Genomic DNA, 24,195 nt, shown 5'->3' on the forward strand with positions numbered 1-24,195 from the left:
TACATTGCTCTCTACCATTCTTTCTCGATCTGTAATGATGGTGGTGTATTTTTTAAGATTTAATCATTTATTTTGCAAACTATGGGCCAGATTCCAAAACAAAATGGATATTGAGTAACATGCTATACTGGGCAGTTACTCTATACATTATTCTAAATGTCAAGGCTCTGGCCATCCCAATTCAGTGTAAGCCAATGAGGATTGTTAAACCCCTATGCCTGAATGCAGGACATGAATCAGGCGCATTATTCTGACCAAAATCAACTTTGTAAAAGGCTGATGAAATGGAGAATCTGTTAAAGTAGGGGAAGCTGCTCCTTCACTTGGATATTAGTCTCTGCAAACAGTACCATGCAGGAAGCCAGACTGCCTACATTACTTAGATTCACATACAGGTGGAGAATACTGTAGGTGTTGGGACTCAGTTGGTGGAGGCCTAGTCTGCAAACAATCATGTCTGTGTATACTGTGATCCATCACTCAAATCTCAGTTGACATGGCTTGCACTGCTGTAATATTAAAAATAGATTTAAAGCCTTGCTCGGCTAGTGGCCCTTTACATCTGTCCCTCTTATTTGGTATGATGAATGCAGACATGGCAGACTTGGAAGCTTCCATGACTGCAATTATAAGTCTACCATATAGATGAAGCAGTTGTGCAGGACAATGTTATGGTTATGTAGTTCTACCCGAATGCTGGACCAACATACTATATATATATATATATATATATATATATATATATATATATATATATATATATATAGCAGTGATTTTTCTGCTTCTGTTTTGATGTTCATTCTAATGTGGGTTATCAGAACTTTAGCTGATGTATGCATAGAGAAGCACTTTCACTTCTAGAAATTTCTACAATAGTAATAGTATTCATGAGTTTTCATACTCTCATATATTTAGCAGCATTGTTTAGCTATTTTTATGAAACAAATTGGATACTTCTTTATGCTGCAACATACTCAGTTTTTCTGTTGTTCAAAGATGCAGGAATAATAATCCCGCTTGCATTAGTTATACTAATATAAATAATGAAATTATCATTTGAAAACAACACACCTGAGGAGGGTGGGGCTAGCCTGAAATGTATGAATACTTCATCACATTGATTTAACCACCCTGAACTGGAAATTATTTTGTTCCCTAATAATTCCCCCAGTAATTTTCTGGAATGTGCATTATGGTGTGAAATTCAGCGGGAAAAGAAGCTGAGCTTCTTAAAACTTTTGAAAAAGCCAATACAGATGATTGTTTGCTTATGCTGTTTGAGCACCTGACAGTAGTTGGCTCAAAAGTGAAGTCACATGCAGTGCTGATGGCCCGGCAGTGCTATCATATAGAGAAAATGGAGTCAGAGGTGGATAGTTTGAAAAAAGAAGTAAATACCTTAAAGGAACTCATGAATTCATGTCTGTCTACTCCTAACAGAGTGATGAAAGTGAATGTCCAGCAGACAAACTTGAGGATACTGAATTTATAAGAGGGAGAGTCAATCTACTGGTTCATAGGTTCATAGGTGTGTACTAGGCGGGTCTATATCAGAAGACCGAAGTTTCAAAACTTCAAATCTAATATGGTCAACACCATATGATTGAAGTCTTGAAACTTCGTGTCTTTTAATGGAGGTCTCCGTACAGCACAGAAAGGGAAGATTTCCCTTTTCTGCACTGTAGTGCAATCTTGGAGTTGGTATATTTAAGTAGCGATGGGTGTGGGGGTGCAGGGGGACTTGCCCCCCTGCTTAGAGCATTTAAATAGTTTGTTTTTGTAGGTTGTTGTGTTTTATTACATTTTCGATGTTTCAAGACTTCGATGATATGCTGTCGACCATATCAGATTCGAAGTTTTGACGCTTTGATAATGTAATATAGACCCATACTAGGCTAATGGCCCTGGCACCTTTACAAGCCTAGCCCATTGAAGTCCACGGGCATCATGCCGCCTGATGTTAGTTCCTAGTGCTTCTATCAAGTAGAGCCACTGGAGTGATCCCTGGGATGAACTTTCTATTTCCCATCCACTCATCAAGATTTCTCTTGAAGAGAGCCAGTGAGGTGCTCTGCTTGATATGTATGGGAAGTCTACTCCTGAACATGGGCAGTCTCTGAGTTATGAACCTCTCCCTCCAGCATGTCCTGTTGATTGTGGTAATGAAGTTGAGGTCTCTGGAGCATGTGGTACAGAGGGATTGGGATTTCTTTAGATGTAGCATTTCAAACAGAGCTGGGTTAGACATGGCTTTGTAAGTCAAGCAGAAATCGCCTTTTAGTAGACGATATGAGACAGAGAATAGCTGGAGTTTTTTTAGTCTGTCCATGTAGGCCATGTGTTTAAGCCCTAGGATCCTCTTTGTGAGGTACTTTAGTGGCCTTTCCAGCTGTTGCATGTTTCTAGTGAGGTACATACTAAATGGGGCGTTATACTCAATAATCACCTAATAAGGGAAGAGTAGAGAGAGATGATGACTTCTTTCTTTCTGGATGCAAAACTCTTGGTAATGAGATGTGCCACATAGAAGGACTTTGTGGTGGTTGAAGGAGAGGTTGCTGTCAACCTGTGTCTCCAGATCTCTTATAACGCTTTCAGTGTTCAGTCATTTCCCATCAATGTGGTAATTAGTGGGAACTGAGTTTTTCCCAAAAGGGAAGATGACGCATTTTTTTAAATTAAGCTTAAGGCCATGTTTTTGAAACCAGTCATTGGTCCCAGTGAGTCCTTTCTGTAGGATGTCTACATCACTTGGGGAGTTAATAATGGCTCCCAGCTTGCAGTCATCTGTGAACTTGGTCAGCCAGAGTCCCTTTGTCTTGGCCTGGATTTCTGAGAATTAGATGCCAAACAGGAGAAGATCCAGGACTGATCCCTGTGGGACTCCACTTGTGAGTGGTTGGCAGTCTGACTAGGAGTCAGCTACTTTCACATTGTGGGTTCTATCTGTGAGCCAGTTTGCAACCCACCTAGTGATATAGGGGTTGATGCCTAGTTTGGTGAGTTTATCAATAATTCTTGAGTGGGGAATGGTATCAAAGGCCTTGGCCAGATTGAGATAGGCTGTATGAACTGCCTTGCCCTCATCCACAGCTCTGGTGACTGACTCAAAGAAGTCAACCAGGTTGAGCAGGCATGATCTACCTTTCACAAAAGCAAATTGCGTAGAATCTAGAATTTGGAGATTCCCTATATCCTTGTTAATTAGGTCCATGATGATGCGCTCCATAGCCTTACATATCAGACTCATCAGGCTAATGGGGTGATAATTCCCAGGGTCTGTAGTCACTCACTCTTTATGGAGAGGGATGACTGTAGCAGTCTACCATTTAGTAGGGACAAAGCCTGAGGTGAGTCTGTGATTGAACATGGCACATAAATGTGGTGCAAGTTCACTTTCTAGTTCAGTGTATAACACATCCAGGGATATTGATGGGTCCCATGGAAGCTGTATTCTTGACCTTGGACAATGCAGCTTTAACCTGTGCTGCAGTAATGCTAAGTGTCTGCCATTCCTCCAGTATTGTGATTGCTCCATGGGGGGAGATAAACTTGGCACTGAATGTCGGCCAGTATGTTGGCAATATCTGTTGGCTCAGTATAGGGGGTACCATTGTGCAGTAACTCAGAGCAAACCTGAGTATTGCTGTGGAGAGTCTTGATATAACTATAGAAGGCTTTGTGGTTGTTTTTAGTCTCTGCCACAATTCTGCCTTCATAGCTGGCTTTACAGGTTTTGATGGGGATCTCAACTTTTTGTTGAGGCTAATAAGGGAGTTTTCCCCGTCTTGGGACCTCACCTTTTTCTGCAACAGTTTCTTCCTTCTGTTGCAGAGTTTATTAATGGCAAGGGACCACCAGATTAGCTTCCTTTTTTTGGAGGTGAGCATCTTGGTTCTGTTGGTGTAAGGATAGTTCCATGCATTTATGTACATGTTCGTACATTGCATTGGTGTATGATTTGGCAGTCATGCATCTATTTTCCATTGACATGGGTGCTGTGAAGTTAGTCACCTCTGTTTTTAGGAGCCCAAATTCAGCTTTGGGAAGTTTTCATGGTGGTTACCTTTGCAGGGGGGGGGGGTGTGGGTGAGATGTGGATTTCCATGGTGATTAGTTTGTGGTTGGATCAAACCACAGAGGAATTGACTATTGGTGTAGAGCAACAGTTGCCTATGTTAGTAATAACCAGGTCAAGAATGTTGCTTTTTCTAGTGGGGGTAAGAATGAGCTGGTCCAGGGCATTGGAATTTATGACTTTCAGGAAGCGTTGGGCCAGTGTATTGGTGTATGAGTAGTTTTCCCAGTTGATGGAGGGGTAGTTGAAGTCACCTAGTATGAGAGTGTTGGGTTGGACCCTAATAGTTTCCAGGGTGCTTAGGAAAGTGGAGTGAAAGTCTTGTGACATGGTTGGGGACCTATAGCAGGCTATGACCTGAATCACCGTCTGACCCAATGTTAGTTGTACCTGAAGTGTCTCAGATGCATTATGCTGGGCTACTAGTCTGGGAACGTGCATATCCTTTATGAATATGGAGATACCATCACCTTTGGGGCTTCAGTCCATGTTCTGGGGCTGAAAGGTGTGGAATGAGTTATAGCCTGGTAGGGCAGGGGTGCTTTCTGCTGCTTTAAACCAGGTCTTTGTTACAGCACAAATGCCGATGTTCTCCATTTTGAGGAGTGCTTCGAGCAAGTGCAGCTTGAGATTTAGACTTCTAGCATTGAGCAGCATGACCCTTAGATTGCATTTATTTATAGCTGTTACGGTGGTTATTTGGTCCTGTGAACATCGCCTAAAAAAGGGACTATAGGGGTGGCAAGAGCCTTAGCCAGTAACCAGAAACCCAGGGATGACAGATGCAGGTCATCTCTGACAAAGCATCGAGGTCTGTAAATTATGTCAGCCCAAGCAGACAGATACTTGATCACCTTAGAATGACACCAGAAACTTAACCAATTGTTGAAGTCAATTATTTTCTGCTTGTACTGCAGTATTATTTTGGGCAACAGTAGGATGCTACTCAGGGCTAGGGTCATACTTGCCTGGGCCACATAATCCAAGAGCTCCTCCATGTCTCTTTTCATGTAGTCCAGGGAGGTGCATCTCAGGTCATTCACACCCACATGGAGAGTGACAGAGTCATACTTGTACTTGATGTGGAGTAACCTAAGTGCATGTGTTATGTGTCAGATTCTGGCACCTGATAGACAGCTGACTGTTACATTCTCCTTATTCAACCTAGTGAGTGGGACATCAGTGTGCCTCACTATCGAGTCACCTACGATTAGCGTATTGGGCAAGCTGTTTTGCCTTAGGGACTTAGGTTGAGGGGCACAGTGGATAGGTGAGCTATGTGTCTTGTGGTTTGTGCTGTGTTGTGGTGGTCGAGTGAGTTTCTGCCTTGGAGGTCTCTGCTGTTTGGGTAGATTTCTACTGAGATCCTCTGTGAAGGTGGGTGTGTGATTTGTGTTTTTATGTGAGAGTTGTGATGGTGGGTGTTCTGGATGGCTATGTGTTACATGTGGTGTGGTGCAGGTGTTGACCTTGACCAGGTATTCCAGTCTTGGCTTGAGAGTGCATGGCTTCCAATTTGGATATTATAAGTGCATCTCTCACAAGTCTGAGTGTTGGAAGAGAAGAGGAGAAGGTTGTCTGTGTACATGAGGCAGTTGCTACACTGCCTCAGAATGCCCAAGTTCACCAGGTTAATAGGAGAAAGCACAGGGAACTGACCTTTAGACATGCCAGGAGGGATGGTCATTACTACTAAGTACTGGAGCTGTTTCTTTATATATTCCTTTTACAGGAAAAATGCCATTCAATGTGTCTGAGTCTGTAAAAAGCAAACATCTGAGGGGAAACTAATATGTAGACCCTGAAAATGTATGGATGAAGTATTTAGGCAAATATTCTGAAGTTAGAAAGAAATCAAGCAGTATCTACTGAAAAATAAAGAATTAGCTTGTTAAGAATTATGAAAAGAGGGGAGTCACATTAATGGCTACTGCCCGGCTACTACTAATGCTGGTCTCAGCACAGCTTCACTCTGTTGGGATACAATACTCCTTTGTTTCTTCTCTCACCAGAAGCAAAATGTTAGCACCAATCCCAAGAAGAGAAGCAGGCCATGGCCTGTTTGGAGATCCGCAGTCTTGTCTCAGATGATGCAAAGGTCTACAGGCTTGTAGCCATTTTCTGGTGGATACCTCGCAGAGCAACCAGACCAATTATATACGTTAAGCACAGACAATCACACTCCAACCAGAAAGCATCAGGAATCAATGCACTCTGCTCCTACTCCTACCGGGATCAGAATATAAGCACAGATTCCAAGCTGTCATCTATAAAGCAGTTATTAAGCTTTCTGGTGATCAGCAGTCTCCAGAAGATAATGTATCTGTACTCATTCTCTTACCAGGAGAAAACAGAAGCACTAATTCCAAGATGATACTGAGAGACAGAATGCAGGGTGTCCAATAACTGGTCATCTTGCAATAGATACTTAAAGGTAAGATAAAAAATGGTTTATCCTAAACACTGGAGGACTTAGATGTGAAAGTAGAGAACTTAAGTTTTACTTGTCTAAAAAGTAAAGTTTTAGTGAACAATTATTATTTTTAAAATAGCAAGATAGACTGAAAGGGGGTGGTCACTTTTGTATTCTGGTACTATGGAATGCAGTAGGATGACCAATAAATTAAAATAGTTGAAGGGGAGTGATTTCACAAAATTATAATTTTGTGCTTACTCACACCAGCCAGTAAAATCAGTGAGAAAATTAGATATATGGTCAAATTAACATAAGGGGTAGGCAACTAGAAAGACAGTGGTGTTTAAGAACACAACAGTAACTGGGTGGGAAGGTAGGAAAAATTTCTGTCTGACTCACAAGAGACAGAGCTGTGGTCTCTTTTCAAGTTTTAATATGCAGTTAAAAGCAGAATACAAGTAAAACACAGTGTAAAGAAAACAAATCACAGTATACAAAATAGAAAAAGGGAATAAAGTAATACAAAAATGCAACAAATAAAAAGCAAACTAACCTTTCCCTCACAGAAAACTGTAGCAGAGTCTGGCTGAGCCTTTCTAGTAAAGCTCTGAAATGGTTTATTTTACCCCCTTAAGGGTGAAGGGAATGTCAAATTCCATCATGGACAATATTGAGTGGCTTTTCCAAAAAATGCTTTTGTTTCCTGACTGTCTAACACAAGCTGTTGAATGACTTCATAGAGCAGGGCCTGTTGGGAAATGAAAGTTAAACCAGTGACATATGCTGCCTGTCCTGAACTCAGTGAAAATGAGAGACTGGATTATTCAGTACAAGGAAGCAAAAGGCATCCAATGGGTTCAGTATAGACTGTATTTTGCATCTGATTGCTCATAATCTTTGCTTAACATGAGAAAGTCTCTTTTACATTAAAAAAATATTAGCATTAGGTTTCAGAGTGTCATTAGTGCATCTAGCCATGTTGATTGTAGACAAGGATGATAGGAAAGTTTTCCTAAAATTAGAGAAGATCCGTGATATTATTCACATGACTAAGTCAAAGCTTACCCATATACATGAGGAGGTAACTGAAGAAGAAGATGGAGTGGGAGATGCAAAAAAACAAAATGTCAGAGACCATTGCTGTCTAATAAATCCCCCCAGTTGGAGGATCCGAGTAAGAAAAAGCCCTCTTGTGTCTTGTAAAAAGAGTCAGGAGAGATTTGCAGAGGAAAGGAAACATATATTATATTACACACATTGGTAATCATTCTTAAAAAAAGTTTATTTTATTCCCAAAAAAATGGACTAGCACTTCGGAACATTGCCTTCAAGGGTTCTAAAACTATACATTTCAAACATCCATTTCAAAGGAGGAAAACTGAATGTTGAACCATAGGAAGAGCACTGCAAACAAACTAATAAAGTCATCACAAAATAATAACAGCTTTTAAAGTTATATACACCGATATATACATACATAATAAAACGAAATCATAAACATTCATAAATATATAAATATACAAATATATAAATATTAAATTTAATGTTAAACATATTAAATCTCTCTGCAATAAATATTTCATTAATAATTAATCATTCAATTCTATAGACTGAAGTTTATTGTATGAAAAAATAAACCATTTTTCCTTTTTCAAAAGAATTCCAAACACATCAAAAAACAGGCCAGTGAGTCACAGTAAGACATATTTAAAAAGTTATCAACTAAAAGTTCTTATTTATGTTGTTCTAAAAAAAATTATTAGAATATATAGACACACAGGAATTCACAACATGGAAACAAAGGTTATTCGAGAATAAGGGATGAAATCTAAGGCACCAATATGAAGGAAAGTTCAAAGAATGGAATAGGCAGGTCCAAGGAGAACATGAAAGTCTTTAGATTTTAGTATGACTCCAAAGAAAAGAGCACCCCAGCAGCAAAGTATAGTCAGAGATATTCTCTGAATAATTGAAAATGGTGGGAAAGAGTTGTTGGTCTATGAGGGGACTTCATAAACTGCATAAGAGTCTAGTTAATGGCTGATCAGTATAACATTCTACTTAACTCACCTGATGTTATGCCTGATCCACTTGTGGGGAGAATTAAAGGGGGGTCAACAGTATATACATCTGGGGACTTGCTGCTTAGAGCAAATTTCTCTTAGATTTCTTTATACATTTTGCTGTTATATAATCTATACAGGTGGGACAGTGCTACTGGACATCTGCTATAATAAAATGCCCCACCTACCTTATTAATTAATATATGCAAGCATGTTGAAAAGATGTGTAATATGAATATTCACTGCAATAAGATTTTAATTTCTTCATTTAATTTTTTAATGCAAACATCATATGTTTTTTTTTTCAATATATGTTCCCTGCATGTAGTGAAAGGTGTCTTCACTATATAATTAATATATCATGATGGTAAAATTATAGAAAACATTTTTATTCAAACTTTAGATTCCTATACATGTCAAAAGCTACAGAGTTACTCAGGACTTGCCATAATAACACATCAAAGTAAGCTCTTTGTATACCCTTAGCTTAATTACAAGAAATTGACAAAGGTTATTTAATTTTTAAGGTTACTAATTTTTAGATAGTTCTTTATGTTAAGAGCAAATGATAGAACTTATGCTACACATAAACATTTGGGCTTTATCTCTTTTGTGGGATTAACTGGTTAGTTCTAGAACTGTAATTTCTGACATGGTTGGAGTAGCTTCTAGGTGATCCATTTTCTACTCTAATAGCTACTAGAGACATTAAAGTCTGGGTGTAGATGTGTATTACCTAAGGAATTGGTGCAAGCTCAGTAAATGCATCTAGATATGTCTATGTATGTTTGTGTGTGTGTGTGGGGGGGGGGGGGTTGTTCAGCAAAATCAAGAAAGTTTTTAAACCACATAATGATTGTGATGAAATGTTAGGCCAAAGGAAAGTTTTACATTATTGTCCTGGAATGTAGGGGGCAGTAATCAATCCATCCCATTAAGAGAGTAAGAATTCACCAGTAAGGAGGGTAGAGGCTCATATTGTATGTTTACAAGAAGAAAAGTTTTAGATGAGGGAGATTCATACATTTAAAACAGAGGAGAATAAGATTCTGCATTGCTAACAAGCTAGGGGGAGGTAAAAAGTTATCCTGCTAAAGTTTCATAAATTTGATGTTTTTGCAAAAGAAATTAGGACAAGTGGATAGGTGGTTGATTTGGATTGGGAAAATCAACAGAGAAGAATGGATTGTAGGCAACGTTTATGCTCCAAATGAGGACAGGATAGAGTTTTTTAAGAGTTTTTGGAGCAATGGCAAAACAACTATACACCTAATCAATTTAGTATTTTAGAAGGGGAAATTTATTTGGGCGGCCACGGTGGCACAGTGGTTAGCGTTGCCACCGCACAGCAAGAGGTTCTCTGGTTCGGTTCTCGGCTGGGGTGCCTTCTGTGCGGAGTCTGCATGTCTTCCCTGTGGTCGCATAGATTTCCTCCGGGTGCTCTGGTTTCCTCCCACATCCCAAAGACATGCAGTAGGTGGATTGGACACTCTAAATTGGCCCTGGGTGTGAGTGTGTGCATGTGTGGGCCTTCTGTGGAAGGTTGGGTGCCGGGCTGTCAACTCAACACTGTAAAAATTCCACTGCCAATCATGAGTGGGCAGATGATCTGCTGTGGCGACCCCTAACCGGGAAAAGCCAAAAGAAGAAGAAGGGAAAATTTATTTAGTGCTGCAGGCAGAAAAATACAGACTGTGTGGTAGGCCTAAATACCATAAAAAGTGTCAGTCAGTCAGTCATTAAAACATGTATGACATAATATAATTGTATTGATGTATGGAAGGAATGTCTCCCTGATTCTATAACACCAATCTTCTTATTGTATTTTGCATCATTTTGTCACTCTGTTTTATCTAACTCCTTGTTTTTCTTTCTTTTTTATTTTTTTTTTTCAAAAAAGATTTTTATTAAAATTTGAATAAAGAAATAAATTACATAAAGTGTTCCATTTTTTTAACAATATTCAAAACAGAAAAAAAGAAAAAAAACACAATCATTCTATATCTAACAAACAACATAACTATTTACAAATGACGTTCACATAAATATCAAACTAAATTATTGGTTAGTTCATATACAATCAATAATTTTCTAGCAAGTCTAATAAATTTTTCCACATATTAATTCTAAACATGTTTCTATTAGTTCTTGACTTAATGGTCAAAAGTTACAGACTACAAACTTCAGTAAGAAGGTTTTTGAATTCTTGAAACGTAGGGGAAGTTTCTGATTTCCAGTTAATTGTTATTATTTTTCTTGCTACTGCTAAAATAGTCTATATTAATGTATATTTAGGTCTTTTAACACTTTGATGTATTGGAGTGTTAAATAAAATTAAAGATTTAGAAATCAAGAAATTATCTGTAAATAAACCTTGAAGAAAACTATTTATATCTTCCCAGTATTTTTTTAGAAGTATGCAGTCATAGAACATATGAGACCAGTCAATTTTTAATACTTCTTTGCATCTCCAGCAATCATTGATGTTCTTATTGAATTTATTTAGAATGTGTGGTGTTATAAAGGATCTATGCATATATTTCCAGGTGTATAGCTTCCACTTTAGGGAAAATGTAGTGTAGTAGGCTGATTCTAATATATTTTGTTTGTCTTGATCTTTAGAAGCATAGTTATTAATTATATTGAAATATTCCCAATATTTATCAGTGTGAAAATTTGTATAATTTCTAAGTATTTTGTTTATGTGTGCTAATTTGTTTTTGTCAGTGTTTATATTTTGAATAAGTGTAGTCAAAAATAAAATTATTTTAGGTAATGGATATGCTAAATGTAGGGGAATTGATTCCAAATTATTTATAATATATTGTCTACATTCCTGTATGCATAGCCATGAGTTAGAATCTATGTCATATTCAAATTTTAGTTCCTCCAGAGACTTTATCCTATCTTTGTCTATTAATTGAGACCAATAAATAATATGTTTCTCTTTGAATAATAGCATTTTTGTATTATCTATCTTGGTTAATATACCTTGAGTAAAAGCAATTGGGAAAAGAAGGAAAATCCATGTTTTATAATTAGTGAGTTTGAAAATAAAGTTCCTAAATGTTTTTAGGATGAGTAGCAAATAATTTCATTTATTTAACTTATATGATTGTACTGTAAAGATATCTTTTAATATCCACAAAATAGGATTATTTAACATTAGTGTTTTTTGAATGTTTAGTTTATTAGAAGAGTCCCATGCTAACGAGATTAAATATTGCTTCCATTTAGAAGAATATGTATTATTGATTAGAAAGGAGACTATGTTAATAATTGAGAATAATGTATATAATTCCAAGTTAGGAAATCTTATACCACCATTTGTCCAGTCATTTATATGATGTTGCAAAGCTATTCTGGATTTATTAGGATACCATAGAAATTTCAATAACAAAGAATTACATTTTTTAATTATCATTTTAGGGGGAATTAATGAAAGTGATTGAATAATATAAAGCATTTTAGGAAGAATAGTCATTTTTATAATAGAAAGCCTTTCATCCATGGAAAAGAGTAAATTATTCCATTTTTTATAGAATCTTCAATTTTGCTTAAGCAATTATTAAAGTTTAATTGAATGATATATTTTGTTATTGGTAATCACTATTCCTAAATATATTATCTGATTATTTTGAGGTATAAGTTTTTTATACTTTTGTTGAATTGTGTTTTGTTTTAGATTAATTGGGATGATCTGAGTTTTATTGTTATTAAAACTTAAACCTGATATTTTTTGAAATGTATTAATATTTTTAAATATGGCAGGAATATATCTGTAGTTTTCTCCTACTGTTACCAGAATATCATCAGCAAATAATTGAATTTTAGATGAAGTATCTGAATTTAACTTATAACCTTCAATGTTTTCATCATCTCTTACTAAATTGGCCCATGGTTTCATAATCAATGTAAATAAAAGAGGGGATAAAGGACATCCCCGTTTAGTCCCTCTTGTAATGGGAATGTTTTCTGATATGAGAGTGCCAATTTTGATATATGCCTGACTCCCTTTATATAAGTTTGTTATAAGATTTATAAACTTATCCGAGAAATTCAATTCGTCTAGCAAAATAAATAAATAGTCCCAATTAACTGAATCAAAGGCACAATTTATATCTAAACCTATTAAAGTTAAAGTTTTATTAGAGGTTTTTGCTGAATCTATCAAAGTAATTGTTCTTCTTATATTGTCATGAGTAGTTCTATTTACAATAAAACCTGTTTGATCATCATTTAGTAATAATGGCAAAAACAAAATTTAATCTCTCAGCATATATGGACATAAACATTTTGTAATCTGTATTTAATAAAAAGATTGGTCTGTATGAAGAACATTTAGTAGGATCTCTGTTTGATTTGATTATTGGTGAGATAACGGTATATTTCCAAGAAGGGGGTGTGAAGGTGTTGCTTTGGGAAATATTAAATACTTTATGCAGAATATTTAATGCAGATTTAGGTAATAATTTATATATTTCTGAGATAATGCCATCATTCCCGGGGGCTTTGTATAATTTAAGTTTTGTTATCTGGTTTTGTATATCTTGTAAAGAAATAGGTTTATCTATATTATTAGTTTGATCTCTTGATAATCTATATTTAGTATACTTTGTTATAAATGTCTTAATCAAATCTTTTGAATCCGTTATCTGGGAATTCTGATTTATCTTATGAAAGAATTCTTTGAATTCCAGTAAAATATTGTGTATATTAGATACAAGTTTCTTCTTTTTTGGGAAATAGATCTCCTTAATATGGTTGAGTTTTTTAAGTCTTTTTGTTTTATTTGCTAAGATATTTAAAGATCTAGGGTTCATTGAGAAGGTTATACATTTAAATTTCTCTGTTCTGATTTTTGTTTTATGGTTTAAAATCTCAAGGTATTTTGTATTTAGTTTACTTATTTCTTTCTTTCTCTTGGTTTTTTTCTATCAGTATTACTATCTAAGTTATGTTTTAGCTTATCTAATTTACATTGTAGATCTAATAATTCTTTGTCCCAGGATTTTCTTTTATTATTATACCACGAGAGAATTCTCCCATATAGGAAGGCTTTTAAGGCATCCCAAATATAAACTTCTGATATATTATTAGTATTATTTAATGTGATAAAGTCTTGTATCTCTAAAAGTAAAAATTCTTTAAATTCTTTCAAATTAGTTATGTATGCCGGTATTCTTTTAATTATAACAGTGTGATTTGTTTTGATTAGTAATTCAAAAGTTATTGAGTTGTGATCGGATAAGGGACATGAAATAACCTTTACTTTAATTAAATCATCTGTTAATTATTTTGATATTAGAATTCTGTCTATTCTGGAGTTTGTTTTATGTCTGTGGGAGTAATGAGTGTATGGACGTGAGTCTAAATCTGCAAAGCTATTTATATCTTTTAATATAAATGATTGCATAAAGTTCAATAGTAATTTAGCTGAAGTTGAATTTTTTCTTTTTACTGAGGAGTTAGTATCTTCATCATTTAATATACAATTAAAATCACCTGCTATTATTAAATTACCTTTAGCGAGACTAACTATTTTATTTAAATGCATTTTAACAGTGTTTGAACCAATACCTGGAATCCAATATATATTTATTAAAGTATATATTTTTTGTTTAGTTCTATTGTGACTGAACAAAACATACCTTTGTTATCTTTGTATACTTCTAGTATTTTAGGCATGGGAAGTGTTTTATTCCATAAAATAGCTACTCCTCTTTTCTTTTCAGTATGTTCTGAGCTTGTTAAAATTTAATAATATCTGGTATTTAACTTATCAGTATCTGTGGATATTAAATGTGTTTCTTGTAAAAACAAGATGTGATTTATGAATTTTAAGATATTTGAGCAAGCTTCCTCTCTTGCAAGGATTATTTAGACCATTAATATTTATTGAAATACCCTTTAAAAGAAACATTTATATTATGTGTTATAAGTTATATACAAGGTAAAATATTTGTAATCAATTCTGGTAAGCACTAATGCTAGAAAACATACTTATCAAATCATAGACAAATTGAAGAGTCTCACAATATGTTGCTATTGTGAACGTCATAAAAAAAGTAACATATCATTGTAACAGAACATCAATATAACAAATCTACCAGTACCCTTCCTGGAGTTGTAGACTCCTAATTTGAGTAGCATATACCACTCAAATTATTCTCCTAACAAATAGCAACAATATCTCAGCTACTGTCAAATAGTGTTATTGTCTGTAAAAAAGAGAAAAAATATATATATATTCTTCACTGTTTTCTTCCCCCTATCCCCCTCTCCCCTTTAAACTATTAATTAAATTACTATTACATTTAAAATAATATATCCAATTACTATATCTGTGCTTGGAGTTTAATTATTGTGAAGCAATTACATCAGACAGGAAGCATAATTAAAACAATGCATAAACTGTTTAACAATCATAGTATTTCAGATAGGGTTGTCATATGTATATGCTGGCTTTTCTTTTCTTATATAACATTTAGTAATTTTGTATAAGTGAAGTTTATATGAAGTACATTTACAATCAATTAATGTTTCATAGTATTTATTTATGTTATTTAATATGCTTTAGTACTGCATATAGAATTATCTGATGTAATGTAATTTTTATATTAACTATAGGTACAAACACAGGTAGGGGATTACAAAGTGGAGATTATTGTGTATTTATATGTTTTATGTATGTGTTTATATGTATGGGAGTGTTTAAACTGTTTATTTGTGTTTATATACCTATTTGCAGTGAAAACCACGGTTCAACATTCTAAAAAGTCAGTGCGACGTAAGGTTAAAGTTCACAAAAGTTGTGTCGCACAGTCAAGAATGATGTCATCAGGGTGTCTCTTCTTTCTATAATGAATGGAGCGTCTCGAGCTGGATTTCAAAGCTGTCCTGAGTAAAAGTGGGAACAGTAATGCTTGAATTCTTCTTTTTTAGTCTCTTGAGTCCGCGTGGAAAAACTGACGAAACTGGTATGTGAAAAAAAGCTGAAAAGTGCATGAGACTCTCAGGGGCTAACAATAATATGTTAGAATGCAGATGCATCATTCTAATGACTTTCGCGTTTGTATGTGCAATCGCTAAAGTAATAATTATTAAACAGAACTGTCCCATTAATCTTGCATAGATATTAGTAATGCATTAGATTCTGTTTACTTTTTACATACATCATATCCCTGAGAGCTTAACACTATTCGTATTACACTAACGTCCACAATCAGATCCCTCTATTTCTCACAAGATCATACAAACAGCTTTTCATTTCCCCTTGTCTTTCATTTAAACCAGAAGAACATTTTCAATTGTATTCTTATTAAAATTTTTTAAACACATTCAAAGTACATAGCCAAACTTGCCATATTTATGTTATCAAGATGTAGCACAGGAACACACATACATATTTAATATTAAAAAAAAAAAAAAAAAAAGGGGGAAGAGAATGTTACACTTACATGTAGTTGCAACCGTGAATTTACTTTAAAGTCTTTATGTTTAGATTTAAAGTCTCATATTAATGGTGCATTTCTTTATTTTTTTAGCTTCTTTTTTTTTCGACTGACTTCCAGTTGTCATTTTCAGCTAACCTTTTAAGACGTGCACTTGCCCATTCCATATCTTCTAGCTTTTCTATTATTTTGTTAGAGTTAACAAAATTAAGGGCTGTGTCTAAATCATCAAAAGTTTTGATACCATCCTGTAGAAAAATTTTTAATCTGGCTGGGAATAATAGATGACTTTTTATTTGTGCCTTTTTGAGTTCTTTGATTAAGGGTAGGAAAAGTTTTCTTTTTGCTATTACTGTTGAAGAATAATCATTGTCAAAACGAATGGTATTGTCATTTAATTTAACGGGAGCTTTTGCCCAGGCTGTTTTTAGCACTAGTTCTTTGTCATATGAAGATAAGAATTTTACAATTACAGATCTAGAAGAGTTATTCTTACTTGTTTTAGATGAAGCAAAAGATCTGTGCGCCCTTTCGATACCATATGACAAGGCTTCTGGTAAGTCTAGTACATCTTGGATCCAGGTTGTCAGGAATTTTGACAGATTGTTTCCTTCTATGTTTTCTGGTAAACCAAATATTCTAATGTTATTCCTTCGAGACCGGTTTTCTAAATCATCCACTTTGGATTGTAAGTATGTATTTTGCTTTATTAGAAAGTCTATATTATTCTCATCTTTATGTACTCTACTGTCAATGTCATTTAGTGCTAATTCAATACCTGAAATTTGAGATTTTTGAAAATGCAGATCTTTGTGTATCTTTTCCATTTGTTTAGTGCAGTCTTTTTTAAAGATGTCAATCTTTAAATCCATTTTATCTAGTTTGGCAGATAGTTCTAGTACAGTAGTGAGTAAAGAATGTAGGTCCTTTTTAGAGAAGATTCTTGATGAAGTGCTTTTGATGTAGCCATTCTGTTGTCAGTGAAGATAGATAAAGTATCCAAGGTATTATTGACAGTAAAAAAATCTAAATTTCTTCAGAATTTTTATATGTAGTTATAAAACTAGATGAGAGGAATTTATTACTGAAGACTGTAAGTTCCTCCGATAAGATTTACTGAAAAAATCCTGTCATACAAAATCTAAACTGACAGAGCTGAAGAGAATTGCTGCTATTCTGAGCCCATCTTCCCTCCTTGTTTTTCTGAGTGGTAGTATCCCACATCCATATGCAGATTTTATGCTAATTAGCAGTTCAGAATTTATTTTAGCTCAATGTACCTACTTTTCAAGAGCATTTACCTTGATTTTCCAGATCTGATTGTTGAGAGACATAGTACTGGAAAATGATTACTTCACTATAAAATGCTAAACTCTATTAAAATCCAACTTTCCCCTAATATTCAGATACTCAGAATTTGTGATTCAATGGGACTTTCTCAGAAAATAGTAAATGAGTGCCTCTGAATATATAGCAGTGAAAATAAGTAAGTTAATAAGATTTATATTTATTTCTTTTTTGCATTTCAAATATTACAGGTTGCTGGGCTTCATTGGTCTATTTTGAGTCTTAACCTTGTTACAAATATCAGGATATATAAGTTTCTTAGATAAAAGTTTAGACACAATGAGATCTTGAAATATTTAGTCAAATCATGGTATACTTGAATGCAAGAAGTTGGTTTCACTAACAGAAGACAACATTAGAGACAGGATAGTTGTCCCTTACTACCAATGAGGTGGCATTGCAGGGTTAGTACATTTTGATATAATGGGGTAAGAGGAGATGCGGGATTTGAACTCCTGCACAAAAAATATTTATTATATTTGTTAAAGCTATTGTTTCCCACTGTTGACTTTATCTTTAATGTGAGCTTAACAATTTGGTATGCATTTCAGATGTCTAACAAGATTACTCTGTTAAATGTAACTCATGTATAACACATGATTTCTTTGTGAAACAGAACTAGGAGAAATTTAGCTACAATGTATTATGGCTTAGTGAAAGAGAATTATATGACATTTGAGCAAATACTGTATCATCTGCTGTATTAAACATGACTCAGTTGTACTGCATTAGGAGTTAAGTGAAATCTCTGAGATCATATAATACCTAATACTTTGTAAAACAGAATAATACGACATTTTAGAGACCAGAGAACTTTTTGAATATGAAGCACTAAACATTCCTGCTGTAATATAGTTATGCAACAATAGACGAGGTAAAGAAAAGCTCAGCAATATCATACTTATTAGCAAGGACTCTGAAGAGAATATACTACTCACCTGGTTTGTCAGTTACTACAGAGTGGGCTTGCAACAGTACATCACAGCAATCAAAAATAGTATTCAAATTGTGGAGGGGAGGCTTCAGTTATGTAAGTGACAACAATGTTAGAAACCTCAGAAACAATGCTCAGCATTGCACAGAACTAATAGCAAATGATATCACTTATACAGACCTTAAGGACGTAGCCAACAAACAAACAGATAAATTTAACTCTAACTTCAGTCTTTCTCTCTTTCCTTACATTCCCTGATCACATACCCACATTTACAACTACCCAGTCTCCCAAGAACATATCCTCAAAGCCTTTTAAGGTTAAGAACATCTGCTTCTAAGGGACCAGATAACATACCAGGATGCCTATTGGCCAACGTGAAACAAGACCTGTCAAACCTCCAACTGAGGTTCCAAACAGGTTTTGGCTGGATGAATGGAAGACAGCAACAGGCACCCTACTGCACAATGGTTCCATGTCAACAGACCTGGATAATTATGGAATTATACATCTGATCAGAGTCATCTGTAAGACTTGGAGAGGATCATTATGGAATTAATTAATAAGAACATAAATAGCATACCAATTCTTGACTCAAGTCAGTTTATTTTTGTCAAGAACCAGATCCTGCCTGCTTAATGTAGTTGACTTCTTTGAAAAAGTTATTGATGAAATGGATGAAGGGAAAATTGGAACAAATGGTATACCTAGACCTCACAAAGATATTTGACACACCGTCCCACACTCATGTATTTTTGATAAACTCTCCCAGCTATATGTTAAGCCCTATGTAGCACACTGGATAGCAAACTACCTGACAAGTAAAATCCAAAAAGTTATTGTAGACAGCTCTAAGTCCTTTAAAAGACTAGTCACTAGTGGTGTACCCCCAGTTCAGTCCTTGGGCCACTCCTGTTTGACACTTACTTTTTAGAGGTCAAAGCTAATGTTAAGTGTTTATAAAAGACCAAGCCTGCAGATGAATGCCATCATAATTTCTCTAGTGGACACCAAGATCATCCAAGAGATCTTTTCCCAAACAAAAAGCATGAACTAAAACTAAATGCCAAAGACATGCACAGAAGTCTCCTTTAGCAAGCATGATGAATGCTGTAACTCTTGCATTGAGAAATACACCCGCGAAAATCAAACCAGTAGTTAGGGACCTGGGAACCTATGTGGACCTGTCATTTGATAACAATGTATCCACTACTGTAAGAAAGTCCTTTTTCATTGCACAGCTTATTAGTAAGGGTATGGTGACTAGGTATAGTGTTGTGATCATTCCACTGTATTTGGCAGCTATTAGGCTGATCATAGTGTATAATGCCCCTTTCAAGATATACCTGTCCAAACACTTAATACAATTTGAATTACCACAATTCTTTCTCTCCAACACAATCAGGGGTCTATATCATAAAAAAAACTACACTAACCATCCCAAGGTCTTGCCCTTCTTCTATGTATCAAACAAACTTCTGTGGGGGTAATCTCTGCCTTGTGTACTGAGTCTCAACCGACCCTATTTTCTCAGATCTACTTTACATCTGCAAGCCCATTCATAAACACCTGCTCAGGAGATCTTCTTCTCTTCTACAGCCTAAACTGAACATGTTGGAATGGTAGATTATCACAGAGAAAACCACTTCTTTGGAATTGTCTTCCTCTCCGCATAAAGCAAATTAATTACCTTAGTCTTTTTAAACATAATCTGGATGAATGGATGGGAAACCACAAGTTCATATCCTAGAGCAAACTAAAATAGTGAATATGACATGAGCATGACTGTCATTGTGCCCACCAGCGCTGTATGCTACTTAACATTCTGAAGTTATAATACAGAAATACTAATCAAAGATAAAATAATAGTTGTATAATTTTGTTATGGAGTTGTAGACGAGTTAATCTCTGAATTTCACTGGAAAATTCAGTCAGCATCAAGCAAAAGCAGGCAATGATAACATAAACAACATTTAGAGAATGGTAAAAACTGAAAAGAAGCATGCAAGAAGTGACAAAATAAAGACGTTTGCTATTTTTAAAGTCTAATAAACAGTGTGGCCAAACTTTGTAGTAAATAAGGTCAAAGGACTTGAACAGGGAAAGAAGCTTGAAAACGCTGGACTTAAATGGTGATGCAAAAGACTCACCTGGCAAAACCAACTCCTCTGCTTACTCCATTGGCGTCTCTCAATATTCTTGTAGAAATCACATGACCAAAGGGTTTCAACATGTTCTCCAGCTCTTGCTCATCCATAGTGACGGGGAGATTTGAGATGTAGAGGTTTGTAGGATCCTGCTCCTGTTGCTAGAATTAAATAATACCTTTGTTACTGCTAGCTGGTTTGTTATTAGTCATAATTACATTTGTAGCAGTCATGGTGATCCCTAAGCTATTTTTACCAAAACTAACCACAAAAGATTTTACTTCAGTGAGGCAATGAGTCTATGCAGGAAATTCTTCAGAGTCCTCATTTTGAATTCTCCTTAAAATTCTAGATGTTGCTATCACTAAATAAACTTCAGTGAAATAGAAGTAATGTACATAAGTGAAGTATCACCTTATCACATAGTGAAACAAAGAATTCTAGTTGAAGCAGGGTTGTAGCCAGATAATATAATTTCATAATCATGTGCTCTTATTGCAGCTCCACAAACCACCTGTCATTTAAAAAATGGAAATGTTCTTCCCCATTTAACAAATGTTTGCATCACTTTCCATCTAAAACTATCAAATCAATATTTTTATTCTATGAAACTCTTACTGGAGGCATTAATTTAGACAGTTGCAGATACAGTATGGTCTAAAAAAACATGGTTTCCACTAGTAATGCATAGAAATGTGCGTGGAGTACAAAGAGTATGCGTGTTTACAACCTTGAGATACAGTCATGTAAGATACAGAAAGGTGATTATGAACAGTGACATGATGGAGAGAAAAATGCACTGCACCTTAATGAATACTTGCAAAACAAAACAACACATAATTGTGGTGTTGTTTGCCAAAGAAATAATAAACTGTGTAAAATGTAACTAAAATGCAAGCCCTCCCCAGATATGTCAGTATGTAAAAACGTACTTGTTTTTTGATGTTAGAAAATGAAGTTTGTGTACAAGTAATATAAACATTTTGTTGAAATTTCTAAATCATTACATGAAAACTGCCCCTTATATAAATAAATACATTTTGAGTAAGCAGAAGCTTAAGATTAAGTGTTGTTGGTCATAACAACCATAGATCTCTCTCCTCAGAATACACACACAAAAATCTAATTTGCCGGACTATGATGTGGGCTGGGAATGTCATTATATATGTTTAGAGGTGATGATGGCAGAAAAAATGACAGTACAAAGATGGCTGTTACTGGTTTACTGAGTCTGCTGGTATCTTATTCATGACATCATGCACAGGAATGTGCCCTGTACCTTTAAGTTAGTGTATAATGATTCTGTATTGCAAGGTGTTAGTGTTTGGTCACCATTGACAGTCTAGAAAAATGGCTTATATCACTGACCATTAAAATGAAAAATGCCTTTGTATCTGATAGTACTCACTGGCAGTACTAGTACTTAATTGTTTCAGTCTCCTTTATAACAACCATAGATCTCTCTCCTCAGAATATGGACTCGGAAATATGCTATTATTCTTCTTTTTACATTTTGCAACATGTGGGACAAGACTGCTAATCACTGAAGACCCTGTGACCACTTTTTGGGAACCAGCTTGGGATTAGTCCTACTGTTCTGTTTCTGGTTAGAGAAGGAACAAAGACACAATGATTCCTAGTGCTGGTGAGATAGTGGTCTCACCTTCGATAACCACATCGCCACAACAGTCAGTAAATCGTTTTATGTTGCACACCTCATCACTAAGTGCTTTTCATTGAGAAAAAAGGAGGTCATTGTCCCACTGTACTCATCCCTCATTAGACCCATCATAGAGTACAATGCCCTATTTGGTATGTACCTCACAAGACATCTGCAACAACTGGACTGCAACAATCACTAAAAGAATCACAGACCTAAAGCAGATGCCCTATGCTGACCGACTAAAAAAACTTCAGTTATACTCTGTCGCATATCGTCTACTCAGAGGTGATCTCTGCTTAACATACAAGGCCATGTCAAACCCAGAGCTGTTGGACATGCTACACTTAAAGAAATCCCAATCCATCAGAACCACATGCTTCAGGAATCTATACATTGTCATCACAATGAACAAAACATGCTGGAAGGATAGTTCCTGACCCAGAGACTCCCCATACTCTGGAATAGACTGCCCATACATGTCAAGCAGAGTGCCTCCTTAGCCCTCTTCAAAAGGAACCTTGATGACTGGGTGGGAGATAGGAAATTTACCCCGGGGATCATGTCAGTCGCCCTGCTAGACAGGGGTCCAGGGAAGTAAATATTGTGGGAAGAAATAGCCAGGGAATTCTTATGGCTAAGCTTGTACAGGCTCTAGAGCCGATAGCCTAGTACCAACCTATGAACCTATGAACTAGTAATAGACCATAATACCAATTGGCCAATTCTGTCTTTTCCTTATGTAAAGATATATTAACTACCCTTTACACCAACTTCACAGTATCACTCTAAATACTTCATTCATAAAACATTAGGGTCTACTATACCAGACACTCTCCAATGAGTACAACACAAGCCCCAGTCCTCCACCCTCTGGCAACATGGTTCAGCAGCCTATTCTCAAGCCATTGGTTGCCAGTCTGGTTGCATTATGTGTTGCAAGACAGTGTCACTACTGCCTTATGTTTACCAAATATCAATTGCTGTTATCAATTAATAGTGTGACTTGCAAGAGATGTAAATATTTAGGAAATATAGTGGCAAACTTCTCACATCAGTCAGCATCATACCTCTACAGCACAATATCAGTCACTACTAGGTCCATAACTTATGATGAGAATGTAAAGAAATATTTGCCAAAATCTTCTAGAATACACTATAAAATATCCCAGCTTCAAGCATGCAAAGCAGCATCTGTTAGTTCTCCACTCATACGTACAGAACTCCTCACAGCTCACGCACCAGTAATCAGGAAAGCAGGCTTAATCCAATAAGGTCCACTAAATCTGCTTTCATTTTAAGAAATGTATTAGTCATAAGTGAGTCTTTAAATAGTCATATGGCCTCACACTCACCAGCATATCTCTCAAATGTCCAGATTTTTGCCTCATAGTTTTGGTCTGTTGCTCATAACATTTGTGGTTTTGTGACAAATCAATGAGGAATAAAGGCATTAAATAATGACATACATTTGAGTTTCAGTCTTCATAATCTTCAGAAAAATGCACATTAACACATAGTCCATTATTCCAGCAATTTTCTACGTTTATAAGAGCAACATTTAAATGCTGGCCCTATGATTGGGCATTTGTCCTTCCCATTTTGTTAGGCTTTTTTTCAGATTTTTGATCTAAGCAGTTGAGAAGTATGCTCACTCGACTGGTAAAGAGGGGGATGACTACAAGTTGCATGCCTGGTGCCAGGATTTGTAATGTTACAAGGGCCCTAAGCACCCATAAGACAGAAAAATATGATTGCTATTTAGTACTGGTCCACGTGGGAGTAAAAGACCTGAGGCACTCATCCCAGAGAGACATGCAGAGAGGCACAATTAAATCTTACTATGCATGTATTAGAGGCATGAAAGACCCTGGTGTTCAATATAATTTTGTCTCCACCAAGAATGTGGACAGCACATGTTGGAAATGTGATGGGGAAGAAATAAATAATTGAGAACATATCTTCTGGGAGTTTAATGAGTTGGCAGACTTTAAAGATTCCCCGCAGACTCCTCCACCAGAGATACTGGGTGAGCAAATTGGTGTAACAAGGAAAATAATTTTTCTGAGCTAGGATACAGAATCAGAATTGCCTAG

At 35.6% G+C, this 24,195-nt stretch overlaps 1 protein-coding gene across 2 annotated transcripts in view; it reads right to left on the minus strand.

Annotated features, from left to right (window-relative positions):
- RBMS3 (RNA binding motif single stranded interacting protein 3) overlaps positions 1-24,195 on the minus strand; it is a 3,568,139-nt gene that overhangs the window by 956,427 nt on the left and 2,587,517 nt on the right. For both annotated transcript variants that reach the window (XM_044066764.1, XM_044066763.1), the window contains exon 5: positions 20,443-20,600. In XM_044066764.1, coding sequence (XP_043922699.1) covers positions 20,443-20,600 — 158 coding nt within the window. The remainder of the gene's footprint in view (positions 1-20,442; positions 20,601-24,195) is intronic.

Source organism: Protopterus annectens, chromosome 3.part1 (assembly GCF_019279795.1).
Source record: "Protopterus annectens isolate FY-2018-M chromosome 3.part1, PAN1.0, whole genome shotgun sequence".
NCBI lineage: Eukaryota > Metazoa > Chordata > Ceratodontiformes > Protopteridae > Protopterus > Protopterus annectens.